The 23,851-nt window shown below is 39.8% G+C and overlaps 1 protein-coding gene across 1 annotated transcript in view; it reads right to left on the bottom strand.

Moving 5' to 3' along the window:
- ELOVL4 (ELOVL fatty acid elongase 4) overlaps nt 1-22,434 on the bottom strand; it is a 36,713-nt gene extending 14,279 nt beyond the window's left edge. Inside the window, exon 1 of the mRNA XM_036316798.1 lies at nt 22,023-22,434. Coding sequence (XP_036172691.1) covers nt 22,023-22,122 — 100 coding nt within the window. The 5' untranslated portion in view covers nt 22,123-22,434. The remainder of the gene's footprint in view (nt 1-22,022) is intronic.
- Nucleotides 22,435-23,851: the final 1,417 nt, after the last annotated feature.

The following is a 23,851-nucleotide window of genomic DNA, read 5'->3' as shown; positions in this document are numbered from 1 at the left end:
GGAGGGGGGATTCTATTAAAAAATCCTGTCCCTCCTGCCACCACTAGAGTCAAATTCTGTCATCAGGAATATCAAAATTCAACTGGCTTTTATGTAACATTCTTGGGAAATCTCTGTTTGAAAAGTTTTTTTGGAGGAGGTCTATATGGCACACATATAAACTGACTCTAATCAAACTGTCTCAATTTTATACTTTATAGTATTAATAGGTTTATTAATATGCTTATGCCTTTGTGTCTTAGTGACTTTGCTCTTATTTTGAGCCTATCCTATATAATAAAGAGCCAATACGCCAATTAGATCGGACGGCAGAAAGACATTCCAGAATGACCTTCTGGACCAGTTGCGGGGGGAGGAGGGGAGAGATCCGGGCCATGAGGCAGCTGCGGCTTCGAGGGCCTACTCTTGCACGATTTAGAAATGATCCCTTTATCTTAAAAATTAGATTCAGAGAGCTTAAGAGACTTGCCCAAGAAGGCGGAGCAATAGCCCCATGTATCCTGCCAGCTATTCCAGTGCCACTCAGTCACCATGTCCATTCATTTTGAGATACTGAGCAAAAAGAGAAAAAACTCATAGACATGGACAACAGTGTGCCAGAAGGAGAGAAGGGTGGAGGCAAGTGGAGGAGGCCATAAGGGGGATAAATGGTGATGGACACACAATACAGTGCAGATGATGTGCTATAGAACTGTGCACCTGAAACCTGTATAATTTTGTTAACCAGTGTCACCCCAAATAAATTTAATAAAAAGGAAAAAATTTAAGGGAGAAAATTTCCTAATTTCTTTCTAAATTATGGGTACAAATGATATTTTAAGATAGAATTCAAGTGAAAGAAAATGAGAGACCTACAAAAGTTCCCTTAACAGAAAAAAACAAACAAGAGACACTCAAAGAAACCAAGTTTCACATTTTCTTAGGTGCTGCAGCTGGCAGACCTGGCCTAGGACCACGAATGCTTTGGAAACCATGACACAAAGCGTGATGGGATAGGAGGAAGGATGTCTAGCCTGCAAAAAGAAGAGACTTCATCACATACCAAAGGATATAAAGAAAGATTAGATTTATTCTCTATTTTCAGAGTACAGAATTAGAACCAATGAGAAGTTTTAGGGAGCTAAGTTATCCCTAAATTCAGAAAATTCTAACTATTGGGTCTTTCTTTCTGTAAGTAGAAATTTATTTTTTGGTAATGAGTTCACTATCCTGGTTTTAAAGTAAATTTAAGCAAACCTAAAGCTAAATATTAAATCAAGTAAGTCTAGTTCATGAGCAAGTTCATGAGATGTTTCTCTCACATCTATGTTTCTCACATTGATGTTTCTCTCTTTCTCTCTCTCTCTCTCTCCAATCAATTTTTTGAAATTGGAAAAAAAGAATTACCAAGACACATTACTTTAACCCTCCCAGACCCTTTAGGGTTAACTCTTTCTTGGGAAATACTTTCTATTTAAAACACTGTGGCTGCTTCATAAAGCTCATGCCAAGTGGGACTGATTTATTTACAAACATTATATAATTTTATCTGTATTAAAGCCATGTAATGTTTATACAACCGTATGTGTCAAAACTCACAAATTACAGGGGATTGTCAAGGGCGGGGGAAAAAAAGAGACATATGTAATACTCTTTGTAATACTTTAAGCAATAAAACAATAAAAAAAAAGTAAAAAAAAAAACCTCACAAATTAATCATTAAAAATTAGAGTTAATTTTATTATGTGTAAATTATACCTTTATAAAAAATGGGAAGAAAAATCATCTGTTTAAATGGGGCTTCCCTTAAAAAAACCCTCCACCAACAGGGTTTTTTAAATTGAATTTATTGGGGTTACATTAGTCAATAAAATTATATAGTTTCAAGTACACAATTCTACAATACATCATCTGAACATTACATGGTGTGCATCAAAGTCTAATTTACTTATGGAAGTAAACCATTTATCTCTCATTTACCCTCTTCCACCTGCCTTCATCAGCCCCCCTCCCTCTGGTAATCACCATACTGTTGTCTGTATCCATGACCCATCAATAGGCTTTTATTCCTAACCTGATTTGTATCTTAAAATCCCAGAGATTTTAAGGGTAACTAGAACAGACTTTCAAGTCAGACTCTCCACCTCTTCTGATCTAAGTGATTTGGGGCAGGTTACTTGTTCCTTGACCTCTCAAAACCCATCTATTAGAGGAGAAGACAGACATGAAAAATCAATTGCTGTGCAGGATACTGAAAACAATATCAGAGGCTAGTCTAAAGAACAATGTTAGGACAGGAGAGAATAAACAATGTTTATTCTTGAAGAATAAAAGAGAAATTTGTCAAGCATATAGGGAGGGAGAAAAACATATGTACAAACATATAGCCCAAAAGCAAAAAGCAAAAAGCACTTATTTTAGCAACAGAGCAGGCCTGAAGTAGGGGTTATACAAGGAGAGATGGCAGGAAATTGAAGATGTATAGGTTAGATCAGACCTGGGAGAATCTGATAAGAATCATCTGCTTGTTAAAAAACAGATTCCTAGGCCCCACCCCAGATCTACTGAATCAAAATCTCTGTGGGTAGGACCCAACACTATAATCTCAAAGTGCCCCTGGTGATTCTGATGGGCAGCCAAACTTGGAGACCACTAAATTGCAAGAAATGATGGAAACTGCACTGGTGATAGAAAACATAGGCAGATAAGAAAGTTACAAGAATAAATCTATAGACTTGGTGACTGATATGGATATAAGAGGTGAGACTGAAAGTTCAGGATTACTCCCAGATTTCTGGAGTGGCTGGTGGCATATAGATGGTGAAGTCATGATCCAGGACAGAGCATAAAGGAAAAGGAGTAGATCTGGAAGGAGATGATCAGGTAAACTTTAAACATCTTGTGTTTGAAGTACTTGTGCGGCATGTAAGAGGAAGTATCCAGTGGGCTCTCAGCCGCAGAGGACTGCCTGGGCTGCAGACACATAGGAGTCTGGCAATGAAAATCACACCCGTGTTTGAAGTCACAAGGAGAAGAGCACATAGAATAAAAAGAGCACAAAGAGTAAAATGAGCAAGGAATGAATCGTGGGGGAACACTTATGGGAAGGCTGGGAGAAATAAATGGTTTCAAAGTAGCCAGAGGAGAAGGAAGAGAATAACATCATGGAAACCGAGAGTAAGATTTTTCCAAAATGATGGGGTAGGCAATGGACACTACAGATGGAGAATCAACTGTCCTTTTCTTTTTAGTGAAGAAATAATATGTCAGAGAGTTGATGTGTGCTGATTAAATGTGAAATTTCCTAGTAAACATGGATATCACAAAGTCATTCCTTCTGTGGCACCCTTTCCCTCTCCATTCCAAATCTTCACAAGTGTATCTTATGTCAGGAATAATCTGAGACCCTCTCATTAAAAGTCAAGCTCTTTGATGTCTTGTAGGCCCTTTCTTCCTAACCTAGAGGAATTATCAAGGTTCTGAGTATGGACTCTCAAGTCAGGCCATCAGCATTGGAATACTACCTCCCCCATTTACAAGCTGAATAAACCTGAGCAAGTTACTTAGTCTCTCTGGCCTTATGATAAAAAGGGGGGTTCTTAGGAAAAATAAAATACTCCATGTACAGTGTCTGACACAGAGTAAGAGCTCCATAAATGTTGGCAATAATCATTATTATTGACAATAATCCAACCACTCTTCCAAGAGAAGAGTTAAACCAAATTAAAGAAAAATTACCATCAACAATAAATATTAGGGAAAAGTTTAAACTGAGAAAACAGAACATTTTATAATTTATTCAGGAGAGCAAATGCATAGCAAGTCTAACTCTGAATTTTGAATTAGTTAGGAAGGCTGTTTTTTTGTTTTTTTAATATATTTTTATTGATTTCAGAGAGGAATGGAAAGGAATATGTTTATACTATATAGCCAAATCATATACCCTGACCAGGAATTGAACCTCAACCTCCTGGTTCATAAGTTGAAGCTCAACCACTAAGCCATGCCGGGCAAGAGAGGCTGTTTTTTTTCTTTGTTTTTTTTTGTTGTTGTTGTTGTTGTTGTTGTTTTTAAAAAAAAACAACAAGACCTTGTTTTAAAGAAAATGTAAGCCAGATGTAATAAATAATAAAATAATTCTAATACATCCAATAATTTTGAATTAACCCAAGTTCTTTAGAAACCTCTATTTATATGCAAACAACTATAATAAATTTTCACAACCAATTATCAGTGCATATCAGCAACTTCCTTAAATATCGCTAACAGATCTCTTTTTTTTTTGAAAGGCTGATATCTTTTAAAGCTTTTTAGAACTCAGGATTTCTACCAGTCAGCATTAACTTTCTTTCTTTCTTTTCTTTTTTTTTTTTTAGCATTTGCAGGAAGTTTTATTTATTTTTTATTTTTTAAAATATATTTTATTGATTTTTTTACAGAGAGGAAGGGAGAGGGATAGAGAGTTAGAAACATTGATGAGAGAGAAACATCGATCAGCTGCCTCCTGCACAACCCCTACTGGGAATGTGCCCGCAGCCAAGGTACATGCCCTTGACCAGAATCGAACCTGGGACCCTTCAGTCCTCAGGCCAACGCTCTATCCACTGAGACAAACCTGTTAGGGCAGCATTAACTTTCTTCCACAATTAGTCTAAGCTCGCCATCATATCCCATCCCAAAAAATTAATAAAATGTTTTCTCTACAGGCACAAGGGCTTGTACAGTGGATGCACCAAGCAAATGGCTGAGGACTAGCAGACTGAATGAAGGTCACAAAGTACCTAGAAAATAAATTACTATTATTATAGCTACTGCTACTATGAGAATAGACATTCAGGACATTTCTAAATTGCCCTTTTGATTCAGATAAAATGAGCAACAGCTACTGATCAAAATGGTTCTAAAAGTTATACAGTCCCTGTTGGGGTAAAAAAAACAAAACAAAACAAAAAACCCACAAATAAATGTTCTATAAAAATTCATGCCATTGTTTGGCTTTCTTAAGTATATTTTAAAATCAATAGCAGAAGAACATTTTTAAATTTGTCTTTTTCCATAGTAGTACAAGTAGCAGATTATCAAAGAAATTAGGAATACACACTTTGGTTCAAAGTGTGGTCCATGCACCAGCAGAAAAGCAACTCCTGGAAGCTTGCTAGCAGAATCTCAGGTCTCACTCCAGACCTACTAAGCCAGAATCTGTATTTTAATGATTCTCAAGTGATTTTACATACTAAAGTCTAAGAAGAACTGCTAGTTTGCCTGGCCAGTGTTACTCAGTGGTGGAGCATTGACCTATGAACCAGGTCACGGATCGATTCCCAGTCAGAGCATATGCCAGTATGCAAGTTCGATCCTCAGTAGGAATCGTCGTGCAAGAGGCAGCTGTCTATTTCACCTACCAAAAACAAAAGCAAAACACAAGTCTGACAACCAGCTAGAGATGTTGGTATTCAACACATCAAGAAGTATATACAACACATTCTCTGAAACTATTCATCCTCCTTAAGTTAGAACCAATAGTGTCAAATCAACTCCATTTTCTTTACACCTGGCTACTAATCATTGATATGTAAATGATATTGTTAAAAATCCATTTGCCTTTACAGACTACACAAAAATAATAGTTACTCCATATGACACTGCACTTCAAAGCACCTCAAAGGCAAACTGCAGTCTCTTTCTTACGGAGGTAGTCATGTCTTTCTCCATTTACTATAATGTTATGAGGGCCCTTATTTCTTAAAGTATCTCTATAAGAATACCTGGTATATATAAGCAGCCTCAGCCCTTTGTTAAAATAAATTTTTAATAAAAAATGTAAATAACTGTTGTCAAGAAGAGGTTGAGAAAGATTTTATCTCTATGACAGGAATAAACTAAATAACACCATAAGGACTCTTCTAGGTACTAATCTAAAATATGGTGCTTAATATAGTATTCTCCAAGCCAAGTAAGAGCTTGGGCATCAGTGAGGTGAAAAAGGCAGAAATGAAGGAGAAAGGGTCTTCACCTAACTTGATACAATGGGACAGGAAATGACCTGATATATACTCTGGGGAAAAAATACAGATTCTGAAAGTAGTGGATAAATGAGAGTCATTAATTTCCTACGGAGTCAGTGTGATGAGCAGGGAAATTTCTTTTACCCCCTAGGTACACAGGGAAGAGGATGATGATGGCTTGAGCTTGGATGAGCACCTGGATGAATTTAAGGAAAGGACAGCTTTGGCAGAATAGAGAGGTGGTCCAGGCAGAAACTGGGTTACAAAATGACAAAGAGGTCAGTGTGTGATGGGCAGGCAGGAAGGAGACTGTCACCAGCAAGGTGAGGGTAAACTGCGGTATCTGAAGTCTGAGGGAACAAATGGCCTGAGAGGAGTCCAGCGCAGAGTTGGAACAAGAGGGCAAAAAATGTTTTATGTAACTCAGTTTCTAACAGTCACCGAAGAGCCTAAAACAATGAAGGGAGAAGTTAAAAAGCAGAGAAAAAAAGAAATTTAGTTCCAAGTTTGTCTAAACACAGATCAGAATAAAAGTAGAAAGTGAGAGAAATTATAGGATTTCCCATAGAGAGCAGATAAATAAGGATGCATTCAGAGGCTGCAAAGGAGAAAAGACAGTAACACAGATGGGATGAGTGACTATGTGACTCAAGCTGAAGATTAATTACTATGAGGTTTAATTTGGGAGAGTAGGTATTAGATGGATAATCCAGGGAAAATTGGTTCTCTCACTAGGAAAATAGGGATAATAGTACCTAGGTAAAAGGAAAATGAGAATTAAATGTAATAATATACATATAAATCATTGGACACAGTGCCTGGAACTCAGTAAGCATCCAATAAATGTTCACTGTTATCAGTAGGCAATAAAGCAGTATTTGTTGGATGAATAGGGAGGTTGTACTGCTGCATGAAAAGGTCACTCACATAAAGGAGAAGATTCAATTCCACCTCTGTTACTTTCCAGCTGTGTAGTTTTAAGTCTATTTCTTCATCATACAATAGTAAAATACTACCTACCTTATAGGGATTCTATGAACATTAAATAAGATAAGGTGTATAAAATGCACACTACAGCATTCTATAGTCCATATGGTCCTTTAATAGAAGCTCAATAAGTAGCAGTGAGTTTCACCATGTGCAGATGATAGCTAAATTTGTGGCTTAAAAAAAAATGGCAAGAGGGGAAGGGATGGGGAGGATGAAGATTAGACTTTGGGTGGTGAGCACAGAATGCAATGTACAGATGATGCATTATAGAACTGTAGACTTGAAACATGTTACTAACCAATGCTATCCCAATATATTTAACTTTTTTGAAATGCATATTCATAAAAGCCAGTTCCTAGGGAAAGAGGAAACAATACCCAGGTAGGAGGAGATGTGGTACAAGAAGAGATCTGGGGGAAAAGATATATATATATATATATATTACAGAAGAATACTAGTAATGCCTCATATCCTGGGAGCCAAGATAGAATGTAGGTAAATAGTTTCCTTCTCACTCAAGTTTTCACATTTTGCTGAGATTTTCAGAAATTTCATGAAACTTCCTCCCTGTGCTAATGTGAGAAATTCAGAGTCCAAACCTCCCCTTTTGTGCTGCCAATGGTATTAATTTAAGGCTTTAAGAAGATTGAAATGGTGTTTCCCTCTAGAAAAAAAAAAGACTGAAGATACAATTGGAGTGTATATATGTGTTTCAATGGGAAGTTTGGCCAAAATCTTCTCTTGCTAACAGTTCTGTAAGCTGAATATCCACTGTACATCCTGAATTTAATCCTTTTCACTAATTAACAATAGTTTCTATTTTTTATATTATAAAATTTGGCAAACACTTCATGATTCACTTTGATATATTTTTTAAGGTCCTAGCTACTCTACCATATGGAAGTCAACTTCATCTTCTCAAGCTAAATACCACTTTTTATATTTTATATGTAAATTATACAATATATTCATATATATGATATCTATAATAATAAAAGCATAATATGCTAATTAGACCAGATGTCCTTCCAGATGAAGCTGGGGCTGCTAGGGAAGCCCAGGTCCCGGGTGCCAGAGGGAAGCTGGTGCCAGCAACTGGGGGAAGGAAGGCCTACTCTTGCACAAATTTCGTGCATCAGGCCTCTAGTAAATATATAAATTTATATAAATAAATATCACTTTTTAGTATACGTGCTGCCAAAGTGAGCACAATAAATATCACGTTTTAATTTAATTTTATACAACAGCCTCTTTGAGCATTTCAAATGTCTTTCTTTAGATTATCTCTGGTGGTATAATGACTTTGCTCAGATTTAGTATTCTAAATAGTGATACTTTGTAGATGAGATAGCAGTTAAGATAAAGTAAAATAGCCCTGGCTGGGTAGCTCAGTTGGTTGGAGTGTCGTCCAGTACACCAAAAGGTTGTGAGTTCAATTCCTGATCAGGGCACATACTTAGGTTGCAGGTTGACCCCTAGGTTGGGGCACATATGGGAGGTAAACAATCTTTCTCTCGCTCTCTCTCTAAAATCAATAAAAAACATTTCCTCAGGTGAGGATTAAAAAATATATATAAGGTAATATAAGAGAACATAAACAGGTCAGAGGGCTGATTATTGCTTTCCTGCTTGGCTAGTGTGATGGGTAACAAAATGACCTGTTTAGACCCATTTCCAATATAGTGTTCATCAGTAAGTTATTTAGCTTCTATGACTCTCAAGGACTTCCACACACATGGAAATAACAATGCTTGCCAGGCCTACCTTCCTGGTTGTTGTGAAGTTCTTGGTCAAACTTGAAAGCAAAATACAAAGGCAAGGTTGTCTTCCTTGTTATCTGCTACTCTAACCCCTAGGGACTTCTGTTAAGGCAACAGCTATGCACACTTTTTATAAAGCCATTTTTTCTAAAAGTTGAAAAAATAAAAGAATCAACTGATTGCCCTAACCAGTTTGGCTCAGTGGATAGAGCGTCCGCCTGCGGACTCAAGGGTCCCAGGTTCAATTCTGGTCAAGGGCATGTACCTTGGTTGCGGGCACATCCCCAGTAGGGGGTGTGCAGGAGGCAGCTGATCGATGTTTCTCTTTCATCGGTGTTTCTGACTCTATCCCTTTCCCTTCCTCTCTGTAAAAAATCAATAAAATATATATTTTTTAAAAAGAATCAACTTATTTATCACTGAACACCGAATAAAGATAATTTCAAGAGGTGCTATCATATTAATTACAATATGTTAAATTTGTTTTTAATTGATAAAAAAACACATACAATTTACCACCTTAGCCATTTTTAAGTGTATAGTTCAACAGTGTTAAGTATATTCACATTATTGTGCAACCAATCTCCAGAACTTTTTCTTCTTGCAAAACTGAAACTCTGTATCATTAAACAACTCCCCATCTCCTCCTTTGCCCTAGCCTAGCCCTTTTCTGTTTCTATGAATTTGACTACTGCAGAGATCTCATATAAGTATTTGTCTTTTTGTGCCTGGCTTTTTCATTTAGCATACTGAAAAAAGGTTCATTTATTTTGTAGCATATGCCAGAATTTTCTTCCTTGTAAGGCTGGATAATATTCCATTGTATGTATATACCATATCTTGTTTATACATCCATCCATCACTGGACATTTGGGTTGCTTTCACCTCCTGGCTATCATGAATAACGCTACTATGAACATGTATATGTAAAAATCTGTGAAATTTTTTAATACATATCTTGTGCCTAAGTTTTCAGTTAATAAACAAATAAAAATGAAAACAAAGAAGCTTATTTTGACTATTCCAGTTCAAAATCACAAATGCCTATATGTGATCATATCTAAAATTAACTGATTCTTTCAGTGGATTAATGCATTTTCATTTCAAATTCCAAGACTTATATTCTAATTATAATAAAATAAATTATAATATTCTGTGAAGAAAATATTTAACAAATGTAAGATTTTTTTAAAATTACCCTTTTAGTTAAGAAACACACCAAAGCCATTTAGTTTATTTTGTTTTCCCCAAGACTTACATATTTTTAATAATTTTACAAAAAGTTTACATCACACTTCCAAATTTAAATTAGAAATTCTCAAAGATAAAGTGTCTATAATTGGAAATCTTTTGTAATGATGTATGATAAAATTTTGCATTTTATAGAAAAAAATATAACAAATTTCAACTATAGAAGCCATTGCTTTAGGAGATATTCTGAAGATTCAATAAAGTGGTCTTAAGAGATCATGTACTGTTACCAAGAAGCGAACTGTTATCCCCTGGTTCATAGTAAGCTCAAGCCTCTCATGATTTAGGTAGAAATAGGAGACCAAAGAACCATGAATAACTTGCCTAAGACCATGTAACAAGCATCCTCAGCAGTTGCACATTATATAATAAATGAAATGTATGATTATATACATTATATGTATAATGCATAATGGACCTACTCTTTAATATTATTGCTACTACTCTTGGCAAAATAGTTAATCTTGGTTAGTCAAGGAATATTTAGATAATTAAATAGGTACAGTATTACAGCAGTATTATGTACTATAACAGTGCTATGCCAATGCAGTTGCTAAAATATCGTATCCCTTTGTTTTTCTGTTCCTTTACTTACTTCTTATGGAGAATATAAAAGAAAGTAAAAAAGACTAAATATGAAAGTTACTTCTATTTGGGCAGTGCTGATAACTGTTTTGTTGGAAAGATAGTAATTATTGCATAGATGAGATTTTTGAATTACTGATCAATGTTTATCTGAAATTGCTTTATGTATTTAAAGAATTTTATTTTTAAAAATATATTAGAATTGCTTTCAGAGAGGAAGGGAGAGGGAGAAAGAGAAACATCAATGATGAGAGAGAATCATTGATTGGCTGCCTCCTGCATGACGCCTACTGGGGATTGAGCCTGCAACCTGGGCATGAGCCCTGACCAGAAATCAAACTATTACCCCCTGGTTCATAGGTCAACACACAATCACTGAGCCACACTGGCTGGGCTATTTAAAGAATTTTTAAAAAGTGCGTCTATACCCAGAATTTTAAAGCTGAGTGAGACCTTAGAGATTACTTAATTAGAGACCTTACTGAGTGAGACCTTACTTAATTCAACTCTCTCTATTTACACATGAAAACAGTTGAGGTAGGAAAAGCAAATAGACTTGACCAAACTCTCAAAGCTAATTAGCAGGAGATCCAGGACTAAAGCCTGAGTCATCTAAATCCCAGTCCAGTGTTCTTTCCATTCTCTATTCCATGTTGCCCTCCTCACTCTCACACACTTCACAATGCTGCATAGGCAATGAAGAGAGAAGAAGAATTATGTCTGATTTCATATCTCATGAAAATAACTGTTCAGTGCAAAAATAATTTAATGGTTTGATTCCTTCATTAAATTTAGTCAACATCAATTGACTAACTTACGATCAAAATCATTTAAAAAATGTGTTCTATGATTTAGTGTGGTCCAAAACCTTATTAGTGTTTAGTAATCAGAATATCTCACTATTTGAAATTAGGCTAGGTTAAGGGGGTCATCTTCTCAATACATATGAAATTAACATGTGCCACTCCCTTGTGTTGGGGAGAAAAATACACAGTTAAAAGGTAAATAGCCGTAACCGGTTTGGCTCAGTGGATAGAGCGTCGGCCTGTGGACTGAAGGGTCCCAGGTTCGATTCCGGTCAAGGGCATGTACCTTGGTTTTGGGCACATCCCCAGAAGGGGGTGTGTAGTAGGCAGCTGATCGATGTTTCTCTCTCATCGATGTTTCTAACTCTCTATCCCTCTCCCTTCCTCTCTGTAAAAATTCAATAAAATATATATTTTTTTAAAAAGGTAAATAATAATGGCTTAAACAATTCAAAACAATGAAATCACAGAAAAAAATGGTATGAGGAAGTACATGGGTAATTGCTAAAAGAAATGGGATCACATAAAGCAATAAAGGTTCTAGGATACCATGGCCAAGAAAGGCTTTATAAAGGAGGGAAACTGCTGGGTTCAGGTGAAGGGCCATCTGTAGAGATAGACTGGGGAAGGGCAGGTGGACATGCACAAATTTTACTCAAGGATGAACTATCCAAATTGGCTGGAGCTGCAGGTCTGTGGGCAGAGAAATACTGACTGACCAGTTAAGAAAGAAAATTTAGAAGCTGGTTTTGAAAGGCCAGGTATTTCCTCCCTTCTCTTTAATAAAAGCTCAAACCCATGTGATTTAAAAGTATATATTCTAATATTCTCATTCCAAGGGAAAATAAAATAGCACCTTGACTTATTAAGGAAAAATGTCCTGATAATGAAAACGGGGGAAAAAAAGAGCCATCCAAAATGAGAAAGACAAATTCTGTTACACAACTCATTTCTGTGTTTAATTCAACACATGTTTAACTCAAAATAAGTGACTCAAAATAATAAATGATCCAAATCCAAAATAATACTTATTGTTAAAAATAATAAACCATTCTCTAATGACAATATCATATGACTTGAGAAAAAACTAAAGCAAATTGAGTTTTTAAAGGATAACCAACTTCTGCCCAGCTAGCACGGTTCAGTGGCTGAGCATCAAACTGTGAACCAGGAGATCACAGTTCAATTCCAAGTCAGGGCACATGTCCGGGTTGCAGGCTCCATCCCCAGTGTGGGGTGTGCAGGAGGCAACTGATCAATAATTCTCTCTCATCACTGATGTTTCTATCCTCTCTCCCTCTCCCTTCCTTTCTGAAATACATACATACATAAATACCAACTTCTTTGTGGCTCTTAAGATCACAAAAGCACTGTCTGAAGTAATTATCTGTGTAATGCTTAAACCTTTCTCCCTAAGCCAAAGAAACTAACTATAAAACTGTGTCCTGACACCAGTTTTAGAATCTGCATTTACCCTCTTGGAATTCCATCTGTGACAGAACTTCTGCTATATGCTGTTGGGGAAAGGAACAAAACCACACTGGAGTGAATTAAAAGACAACAGGAACCAACCAAACAAACAAAACCCCAGAAAACCCTTAAGTAACATGGACCTCTTAAAAGCTTCAGGGAGATTATTAACTCTAGAACAAGCACGTCAAACTCACGGCCCTCGGGCCACATGCCTAATTTATTTGGCCTGTTTTAGCCTTTGAGTTTGACATGCTTGCTCTAGAACCCCATGGAAAACACTGACCAAAGGAGATCCTGCGTTAGGAACTGGGACTGCTACACTTATTTGTCTTTAATTGGCTGCCTAGAACTTGGAATGCCTTTTCTTGAGAAACATTGAAAACGGTGACTGGCAGGGTTCCAAGACTAATCCAAACAAACAAACAGAACCTATTTTAGGTAATACATAAATAAAAATGTACACAGTAACTGTGATAAATAATAATTCTAATGTAAATATACTGTACAATGTTTAAGACACATGCTTCTCTATAACAGACCTGCTTTTAGCCCAACTTACTAGAGTTGAGCTAAAGGTCCCCTCCTACAAGCCCCCAGTTTTGGCAAACCAGATGAGTCACTGACCCTTAAGCACACTGCCAGTTCCCAGGAACTCTCCAACAGTATCCAAAACAACTTCACAGGATGAAACATATTCTGAAACAGAGCTTTAATATTCTTGTCACAACACAAGACTGCAGTACAGGTAGAAGTAGAGAGAAGAGTAGAGAAGGACTTTTCTGACCTTTCCTAGGCCCCAAGTAGGCCTGACTGACAGACCACACTGCCCTCAGACCAGGGCCTTGGCCCTCTAGACTTCCTAAGCTGCATGAGGGCAATAATCCAGTGTTCTCATTCTCTCCTCCCAGTACTGTGCCTGCACATGTGGAAAGAATGAATGATTATTTAAGCCTAGCTTCCAAACTTCACCATCACTTTTCCTCCTCCTGTACGATTCATCCCTCTCTCCCTTCTACCCCCTCCAAAGTAACTTTACGGACCCAGCAAGGCTGGTCTTTTATGCTCTAGCTTCAACTCCCAAGTAGACACAAATTTTTCACCAAAATGTTGGGTACTATATCTTTAAACAGAGAGCAGTGTCAAACACACATACACACACGCGCGCGCACACATACATGCACAAATACACACACATATATGTGCATACATACTTCACGAAAAAATAGCTGTTTAAAAACATGGGATTAAAAAGAAATATGGTGGCTCAGGAGACATTTGGCCTTATTGTGGGGATGATGGCTATTAATTCTTCAATTTTTTTTTTTTTTTTTGCTAAATATCAGTTACACAAGTTTACTAATAAGCATTTATTAAAATAATAAATGAACACAATGAATGATGTAGATAATTTGGGTATTTACAGACTGGGGAATATTTAGATTCATCAGTTCATATCTCTTGATTAGATTTCATTTTGAGTCAAGGATACCAGTCCTAATAATTTTAATATACTCATAAAGTAATAAAAGAAATAATAAACACAATGACATCAGAGTACCTCCTACTCTCATACCACCAACTGGCAAAAAGTCCCACATTAACAAACGACAAGTGCTGGAGAGGATGCGGAGAAAAAGGAACACTCATGCACTGCTGGTGGGAATGCAGACTGGTGCAGCCACTATGGAAGACAGTATGGAGTTTCCTCAAAAAGTGAAAAATGATGCCAAGAAATCTAAGGCATTTCTTTACACCAATAGTGAACTTACAGAAAGGGAGACTAAAAAAGCAATCCCATTTACCATCGCACCAAAAAAATTAAGATACCTAGGAATAAACTTAACTAAGGAGGTAAAAGACTTATATGCGAAAAACTATAGGACACTGAAAAAAGAGATAGAGGAAGACATAAACAGATGGAAGAACATACCGTGTTCATGGATTGGTAGAATCAACATCATCAAAATGTCCATACTACCCAAAGCAATCTATAGATTCAATGCAATCGCCATTACCAACGGCATATTTCACAGATCTAGAACGAATGTTCCAAAAATTCATCTGGAATAAAAAAAGACCTCGAATAGCTGCAGCAATCCTGAGAAAGAAGACCAAAGTAGGTGGGATCTCAATACCAGATATCAAACTGTATTACAAAGCCACTGTTCTTAAAACAGCTTGGTACTGGCACAAGAACAGACACATAGATCAATGGAATAGAATAGAGAACCCAGAAATTGACCCAAAGCACTATGCCCAATTAATATTCGACAAAGGAGGCAAGAGCATACAATGGGGTCAAGACAGTCTCTTCAATAAATGGTGTTGGGAAAATTGGACAGATACATGCAAAAAGATGAAACTAGACCACCAACTCACACCATACACAAAAATAAACTCAAAATGGATAAAAGACTTAAACGTAAGACAGGAAACCATAAAAATACTAGAGGAATCCTTAGGCAGCGAAATAGCAAACATATGTAAAAGGAATTTCTTCTCTGATAATGCTCCTAGGGCAATGGAAACTAAAGAGAAAATAAACAAATGGGACTACATTAAAATAAAAAGCTTTTGCACAGCAAAGGAAACCATCAACAAAACAACAAAAAGACCCACTGCATGGGAGAACATATTTGCCAATGATATCACCGATAAGGGTTTAATCTCCAACATTTACAAGGAACTCATGAAACTTAGTAACAGGAAGATAAACAATCCAATCAAAAAATGGGCAATGGACCTATAGACACTTTTCGAAAGAGGACATACAGAGGTCATATGAAAACATGCTCAAAGTCACTAATTATACGAGAGGATGCAAATCAAAACGACAATGCGGTATCACCTCACACCTGTCAGAATGGCTATCATCAACAAATCAACAAACAACAAGTGTTGGAGAGGATGTGGAGAAAAAGGAACCCTTCTGCACTGCTGGTGGGAATGCAGACTGGTGCAGCCACTGTGGAGAACAGTATGGAGTTTCCTCAAAAAGCTACAAATGGAACTCCCATTTGACTCTGTGATCCCACTTCCAGGAATATATCCCAAGAAGCCAGAAACACCAATCAGAAAGGATATATGCACCCCTATGTTCATAGCAGCACAATTCACCATTGCTAAGATTTGGAAACAGCCTAAGTGCCCATCAGCAGATGAGTGGATTAGAAAACTGTGGTACATCTACACAATGGAATACTACACTGCAGTAAAAAAGAAGGAACTCTTGCCTTTTGCAACAGCTTGGATGGGACTGGAGAGCATTATGCTAAGTGAAATAAGCCAGTCAGAGAAAGATAAATACCACATGATCTCACTCATTTGTGGAATATAGAGAACAACATAGACTGATGAACAGGGACAGATCCAAAGACAGAGAAACAGCAATCAGACTATTAATCCCCAGAGGGAAAGTAGGGGAGGGTGGGGGTAAGGGGAAGAGATCAACCAAAGGACTTGTATGCATGCATATAAGCCAAACCAAAGGACATGGGCTACAGGGGGGTGAGAGCATGAGTGGGGGGAGGAGGGGTTAATGGGGGGAATGAGGACACATTTGTAATTCCTTAACTAATAAAGAATTTAAAGATTTAAAAAAATAGAGAACCAAGATGGCAGCATAGGTTAACGCTGGAGTTTGCTGCCTTGAACAACTACTTCAAAAGTGAAACTAAAAGACGTAAGGGACATCACCCAGAACCACAGGAACGCTGGCTGAGTGGAAGTCCTACAACTAGGAGGAAAGAGAAACGCATACGGACACTCAGAGGAGGCACAGTGCTGAAGTCAAATTCTGAGGTGCGGAGGGCGCGGAGCGGGCTGGTGGCGGAGGGCGCGGTTGGCGTTTTCAATCGGGAGGGAGTCGCAGACTCTGAGCTCCAGATACGGGCGAGTCTCTAGGGACCCAGACTCAAACGGGAGAAGCGGGACTGTCTGGCTTTGGTCAGAGCGAGTGCAGCTTTCTCTCCCAGCTTTGCAGCGGGTGCTGGGACTCAGAGAGGCAGAGCCCCTGGGGACAGGACTGAGAGCCGCCATAACTGCTCTCTCCGGCCCACCCTGTTGATCCTGTTCGACCCGACCCGCCCAAGCCCTGCACAGAGGCATTTGCCGGATAGCCTCAGGCAAACGCCAGATTAGCACCTCCCTAGAGGACAGAAGTTCTCTCACTGCTGACACAGCTGATTCTCATAGCCACTTGGCCTGGAGGTCAAACCCTCCCTGGAATTAGCTACAACAATCAAGGTTTAACTATAAGACTGCGCACAAAGACCACTAGGGGGTGCACCAAGGAAGCATAACAAAATGCGGAGACAAAGAAACAGGACAAAATTGTCAATGGAAGATATAGAGTTCAGAACCACACTTTTAAGGTCTCTCAAGAACTGTTTAGAAGCCGCCGATAAACTTAATGAGATCTACAAGAAAACTAATGAGACCCTCGATGTTATATTGGGGAACCAACTAGAAATTAAGCATACACGGACTGAAATAAAGAATATTATACAGACTCCCGACAGCAGACCAGAGGAGCGCAAGAATCAAGTCAATGATTTGAAATGCGAGGAAGCAAAAAACACCCAACCGGAAAAGCAAAATGAAAAAAGAATCCAAAAATGCGAGGATAGTGTAAGGAGCCTCTGGGACAGCTTCAAGCGTACCAACATCAGAATTATAGGGGTGCCAGAAGATGAGAGAGGGCAAGATATTGAAAACCTATTTGAAGAAATAATGACAGAAAACTTCCCCCACCTGGTGAAAGAAATGGACTTACAGGTCCAAGAAGCGCGGAGAACCCCAAACAAAAGGAATCCAAAGAGGACCACACCAAGACACATCATAATTAAAATGCCAAGAGCAAAAGATAAAGAGAGAATCTTAAAAACAGCAAGAGAAAGACAGTCAGTTACCTACAAGGGAATACCCATACGACTGTCAGCTGATTTCTCAACAGAAACTTTGCAGGCCAGAAGGGAGTGGCAAGAAATAGTCAAAGTGATGAATACCAAGAACCTACAACCAAGATTACTTTATCCAGCAAAGCTATCATTCAGAATTGAAGGTCAGATAAAGAGCTTCACAGATAAGGAAAAGCTAAAGGAGTTCATCACCACCAAACCAGGATTATATGAAATGCTGAAAGGTATCCTTTAAGAAGAGGAAGAGGAAGAAAAAGGTAAAGATACAAATTATGAACAACAAATATACATCTATCAACAAGTGAATCTAAGAATTAAGGGAATAAATAATCTGATGAACAGAATGAACTGGTGATTATAATAGAATCAGGGACATAGAAAGGGAATGGACTGACTATTCTTGGGGGGGAAAGGGGTGTGGGAGATTCGGGAAGAGACTGGACAAAAATCGTGCACCTATGGATGAGGACAGTGGGTGGGGAGTGAGGGCGGAGGGTGGGGCGGGAACTGGGAGGAGGGGAGTTATGGGGGGGAAAAAAGAGGAACAAATGTAATAATCTGAACAATAAAGATTTAATTTAAAAAAAAAAAGATTTAAAAAAATAAAATAAAATAAAAAACAGGAGAAAAAAAAAGTTAAAAATGGAACTCCCATTTGACCCAGTAATACCACTTCGAGGAATATATCCCAAGAAACCAGAAACACCAATCAGAAAGGATATATGCACCCCTATGTTCACAGCAACACAATTTACCATAGCTAAGATGTGGAAACAGCCTAAGTGCCCATCAGCAGATGAATGGATTAGAAAACTGTGGTACATCTACACGATGGAATACTATGCTGCTGTAAAAGAAGAAGAAATTCTTACCATTTACAACAGTATGGATGGAACTGGAGAACATTATGCTAATTGAAATAAGCCAATCAATGAAAGAAAAATACCACACGATCTCACTCATTTATGGATAATAAAGACTATTATAAACTGATGAACAAAAATAGATACAGAGGCAGAGCAGCATCGAACAGACTGTCAAACTACAACAGGAATGACGAGGAGAGTTGGGGGGGGGTGCGGTAAGAGATCAACCAAAGGACTTGTATGCATGCATATAAGCATAACCAATGGACACAAGACACTGGGGGTATGGGAGGCGGGGGGAAGGGCAAGGGGGAAAAAAAAGGAGACATATGTACTACTCTTTGTAATATATTAAGCAATAAAACAAAATTTAAAAAAAAAATCCCACATCAATCTATACTTTCCTATATAATATAAACCAAGATTAGTTTACTTATTAAAAATATTTGAAGCTATTAAATAAGGAAGTGGAAAAGTACTTGTTTTTCTAAACGTACAGCTCTTTCAAAGTTTCAATTCAATATATGAAGTGTCAATGATATAGTAAAAGTAACACTTTCTATATTAATAAACTATGGGCCATACGCTGTAGGAAGCCCAGTTTTATACATTGCTTTGGACATGTTTTATTAAATAGCATCCTTTGATAAAACAGCTCAAAATAGTATTTTTGCAGAAACTGTTTGCCCTAGGACAGTGGTCGGCAAACTCATTAGTCAACAGAGCCAAATATCAACAGAACAACAATTGAAATTTCTTTTGAGAGCCAAATTTTTTAAACTTAAACTTATATAGATAGATACATCATTATTAACTTAATTAGGGTACTCCTAAGGCTTAGGAAGAGCCACACTCAAGGGGCCAAAGAGCTGCATGTGGCTTGCAAGCCACAGTTTGCCGACCACTGCCCTAGGACAAAAATATCTTGGATCATCAAATATATTCTACAAAACTGTAACTATTCCTGTTATAAACAGTCCAAAATAGATACATGTTGTTTACACTAAGATAGAAACGTCAATGGAGTGAAATAGTCAATGAAGTAATAAAACAGAAAGATAGAAGCATATAACTACAGTTCTGGGGATGAAAGCACACAAAGGCATACAGTCTCGCTCATTTCTTGCTCTCCCTGAATAATTCGTGTCCTCAAATAATTTATATTTCTCAAGACCATCTTTCTCTCCACCCATTTTTATTTTCCCCCTTTCCAAACATCAGACTCATCAACATTCTCTTCAGCCTCATCTAAGAGACTAGTTTTCTACTCTGAAACTCCTTCACCCATATTTTATAAAATTATAGTGAGAAGAGATCATCTTGGAATTGGATCAGTGTTAATGAGTCAAAGAAAAGGTACCCGGAGAGCATGGAAGAGAGGGGAAGAGGCAGTGAAAGGAAATGGGACACCACAAGCTTCAGGTCTGATCTGCCTGAATCTGAAAAATACTCCTCTTGACACAGCAGCAAGGCAGAACAGGCTACATCCCACTAAGCCTCTAAGTTAAGAAATACCATCTACCTACACTAGGTAGCTGATTACAGAAAGCAAGGAAGCAGTCTCAGGTTTCGTAAGTGGATAGCCAGGGCACCTTTCCTCCATCTGCTAGTGAGAGGTCACCTGTGTCCCAGTGGCTACTCTCAAAGCTCACAATATTGTATTATTTTATGTCTTCCATGAGAGTCACAAGCTTTCAAATAAGGCAACTGCATAACCCTCTCCTATTTCATTTGTGATTTTTACCAAAAACATCACTAAAAGAGATTTAACTATCACAGAAAGATACATTCTATCTTTGTTCTCAATTCTCTCTGAGACTCAAGAGGTGGGAAGGGAATGACAGACAGGAACGAGAACTTCTGGGTGTGGCTCTGGACTATATGGAGATTGGAGGACCTTGACAATGTCTGAACTCTAAAGTATGCAAAGTGCAATTACCTGCCAAAGAGTTCTACAAAATTGTGTAATGGGAAACCCTGATGCAATGTTTAAATAACTCAAATCACTCCTGAGATGAAGGGAAGGATACATCTTTCCCAGCTTGTATAGGCAGAGCATAACCTCAGTGTAATAGTGCACAGAGGAAAGACCTTAGAAGGAAAAACCTCATTAAAAACTGTCTTTTAACCATTTTCAATTGCAAAGGCTAATTAGCGTACTTTTCATTGTCAAACGTGAGAGCTTCTGAAAAAGAACACACTTTTCTAAAGAAGTTAAAGCTACATCAATGTCAAAGAACGGTCTCACCTGGAAATAATTCCAGCAACACATTTTCTCTACAGCATTTATCCCACGCATTGTACTGTATTCATGCTGTAACCACTCTCTCATTCACTCTAACAACAAACACAAAAACTACAGGAATAAATTTTCATTTCTAGGGAGGCAGAGTCATAATGTGAAATGTTAATTTCCTCCCCCGCTGGGATGCAGGGCAGTACTGAAAAAGGGCTATAAAATTTAAATCGTAAGATTGTTTCTAAAATCCTGTTAACCTAATTTTTTTATTTCAAAACTTTTAAATGCCTTAAAGCCAAAAGCAACTGAAACAACTGGATAAAAATAAATGGTGACATTCAAAATAATGTCACAACTGCTTCTGCTTAGAAGACCTGCACATATCAACCAATCGGACGTCGTGTCAAATAACCTACGGGAAAAGTTTGCCGAATTAAGAAAACTGTTCCTATGTAGGCCTCCCAGGACAACCTCTAGGTGCTGCAGTCGAGACCTCCTTCCTAAAGACATTTCTTTCCCGGTGTTTTAGCTCCCCCATCCCCCTGGCTGCACTGCACTGCGCAAAGCCAACACAGACGGTCACTTCAAACACATTTGCTGTTGAAAAGCCTCAGAAACTAACATTCTTCAAGACTCAAGGAGCCAAACAATGGCTTTTTTATTTTTTCTTTCCAAATTATCATAGAGATGAACGAGCTAGGCAAAACATTAGCGGGTTAGCAGGTGGTGTCAAAGCAACCAGGAGGCGGAAGAAGCAAAGACAGCTACCATTGGAGTCCCCCGCGCCCCCAGCCATCTCTCCACCCGGAATATCGCTACACGTTCAAGCCGATCCTGTGCATAATGGAGAGGCGCCGGGCGAGGTCCGGAGATGCGGGCTCAGGGAGGAGGGCGGTACCGGCGACGAGCTCTCGGCGGCACCGGCTCCATCCGAAAGGCCAGCTCCTGCCTCCGAGCAGCCGGTGAGAGGCGGTGGGGACGCGGAGGAAAACCGTGCGAGCGTCGCGGGGAGGGAGAGGCCTTAACGCTCGGAGCGGAGGTCCCCGCGCCCGGCGCCGCCTCGGAGCCGCAGCATCCCAACAGCCGCAGGGCAGGCGCCGCCCGCGGGGCCGGGCGCGGACGGATGGACGGGGAAGCCCGCGGCTTTACCTGTGATGGACCAGGTCCAGCGGTAGAACTCCATCGTGTCGTTGAGCGCCGTGGACATCGCGTTCAGGACGCTGCCCGGCTCCGAGTCCAGGAGCCCCATCGCGGCGGCGGTCAGCGGGAGCCGGCGGCGGGAGGCGAGAGCGGAGACCCCGGGGGAGGAGGGCAGACCTCGACGGCGGCGGCCGAGGGAGCGAGCGGCAGCCGGGGTCCCCTCTAGCGGCGGCGGCTCAGCGGCGTCTCCTCCTCCTGCTCGGGGCACCGAGGCAGCGGGGATGCGGCGGCGGCGACCAGCCTGGCGGAGGAGAAGGGACCGTCCGGGCTCCGTGCAGGAGGAGGCGGAGGAGGAGCGCCAGCCGTGAGCGCCGAGCGCCGCACCAGTCTGCTGCCGCCGCCGCCGGCCGCCGCCGCTCCAGTCTCCTCGGCCGGCGTCACGTGGGGGGCGGGGGCCGGCGCGCCCCTCCCCCCGCCCGCGCCCGGCCTCGGGCGGAGGGTGCCGCTGCGGTCGGGGGGCGGGGGGCGGGGGGCGGCGGGAGCCAGGGGCGCGCAGGCGCCGTCCCGCCCCCTCGACCCCTCCCCGCCTTCCGGGGTCGCGCGGGGGCAGGACACCTGCGCCTCCCGGTGCCACCCTGCCCGCCTCCCTCCCGGCATCGGGCCCCGCGGAGGAGGCCGCCGCCTTCCCACGGCTGACCTTGCATCCGCCCAGGTGACATCTTAGGAAACAGGACCGAGAAGAATGGGCGTTTGGTGGCGGAGGATGAGGTGAACGAGGTGCTCTGGTCCTTAGCCTGTCGTTGACTTTGACTTCTTCCCTGGGGTTCTTCACCCCTGTCAGCACCTGCTGGCCACCGTGGCCAGGGAAATGCACAAGTGACCCCTCTAAATGCGGGAAGCCATAGTGATGGAGAATGGATCGGGGGCCTGTCTGCTCATGAACATGGTGGGAAAGCCCTGTCGGTGGAGGGACGACTTGCGGGAATAGGTGGATTTTCCGCTACAGTCGGTGCCCCTAACCCTCACGTTGTTCAAGGGCCAGCTGTAATTTGAATGAAGGCTTGCACGTGTCCTGTAGAGCCTTTTAATATATATGGAATAATCAAAGAGATAATAATTGTGCTAAATTAGGCCATTAGGAGTTCAGAGAAGACTGAGGACCCAAAGGGGCCTGCCTTAAAGTTAGAGAAGTCAGAGACAAAGCGCAACCTAGGCAAAAGAAGATAAAGTAATTTTTTATTTTAAAAAATTGTTTAGATAATAAGAAGGTGGGAGGCAACGTGTTAATCTGCCCCTGGAAAGGAGCAAAAATACACTACATACAGTTAATAATTTGATCATTTCTGGCATCAGCCAAGATCTTTGAAAATAGTCCAATAATCTTTCACCTACTTGTTATTTAAACATGTCACCTACTTTTTGTTTACCTTTGCTCTAATTGTTGGTTTAGGATGCTCCATTTAAACACCACGAGTCAAGTGTGTGATTGCTTCTGTTCTTTCGACACTGTTAAAATAATGTGAATATTTTCTCATATTTATTTGATTTAGTTTCCAATTGACCCGGTTACATATTATTTGACTTTATTTGATATTAGAAGCTACCTAGAGGATAAGAATTATTTTGGATTCCTCATTGAGGACCTAACTCAGTTTTATAAATAATAATTAATAAGAATGATGATGTCAAAATTATAACCCCCTTTTATAAGAACATAGTATGGACTGTTATAAGTGGCAAGAGCTTTAGGGAGAGAAGAAGTAATTAAAAGTAACAATGTAACCCTAAATAGTTTGGCTCAGTGAATAGAGCGCCCGGCCTGCAGACTGAAGGGTCCC

The sequence above is a fragment of the Myotis myotis genome, unplaced genomic scaffold (assembly GCF_014108235.1).
Source record: "Myotis myotis isolate mMyoMyo1 unplaced genomic scaffold, mMyoMyo1.p scaffold_m19_p_7, whole genome shotgun sequence".
In the NCBI taxonomy this organism is placed as follows: domain Eukaryota; kingdom Metazoa; phylum Chordata; class Mammalia; order Chiroptera; family Vespertilionidae; genus Myotis; species Myotis myotis.
Note: the sequence above shows the minus strand (reverse complement) of the source record. Positions and strands in the feature narration are given on the sequence as shown.